At 38.7% G+C, this 535-nt stretch overlaps 1 protein-coding gene across 1 annotated transcript in view; it reads right to left on the reverse strand.

Annotated features, from left to right (window-relative positions):
• The window catches only part of LOC119594434 (ankyrin repeat domain-containing protein 49-like), a 4,414-nt gene that overhangs the window by 887 nt on the left and 2,992 nt on the right, over positions 1-535 (reverse strand). Inside the window, exon 2 of the mRNA XM_037943493.1 lies at positions 215-375. Coding sequence (XP_037799421.1) covers positions 215-375 — 161 coding nt within the window. The remainder of the gene's footprint in view (positions 1-214; positions 376-535) is intronic.

Genomic DNA, 535 nt, shown 5'->3' on the forward strand with positions numbered 1-535 from the left:
CTCTCCGAAAGTAAAGTCAAAAGCTTAATATCTCAAGATCAAATAACCTGTTCTACCATTCTGTCATTTCAAAACATAAAAACAAGTTGTCATCTCTCCTCTGCACATATCCAAAACTCACCATCACTTGCGAAAGCGAGGGAGCAATGGAACTCTAAAAACTCTCCTACTGACCCAATGGAATTTCCTGGTATTCAAGACAACAGAGCTTTACCTTAACAATTTCAACATGATCACTATAGGCTGCTCTGTGCAATGGTGTGTATCCATCAGAATCGGTTGCGTTTATGGCCTCTGGGTGATGCTCCAAGATGTTTTCAATTATGCTCTGTTTGCCATTCTCACAAGCCCAAAGGATCTCGCGTTCTGGTGTAGCTGAAATATGAGAAAGAAGTTGATTCCATGACAGATTTCAAAATTACACTTTCCTGATTAATATCAGGTTTGTTGTAATTGATAATAAGACCTCACAAAGATTAGGATGTGACTACAACCATGTGGAAGAAAAGAATGTGTTGTACTGCACACTTGAAAT

The sequence above is a fragment of the Penaeus monodon genome, chromosome 33 (genome assembly GCF_015228065.2).
Source record: "Penaeus monodon isolate SGIC_2016 chromosome 33, NSTDA_Pmon_1, whole genome shotgun sequence".
Lineage (NCBI taxonomy): Eukaryota > Metazoa > Arthropoda > Malacostraca > Decapoda > Penaeidae > Penaeus > Penaeus monodon.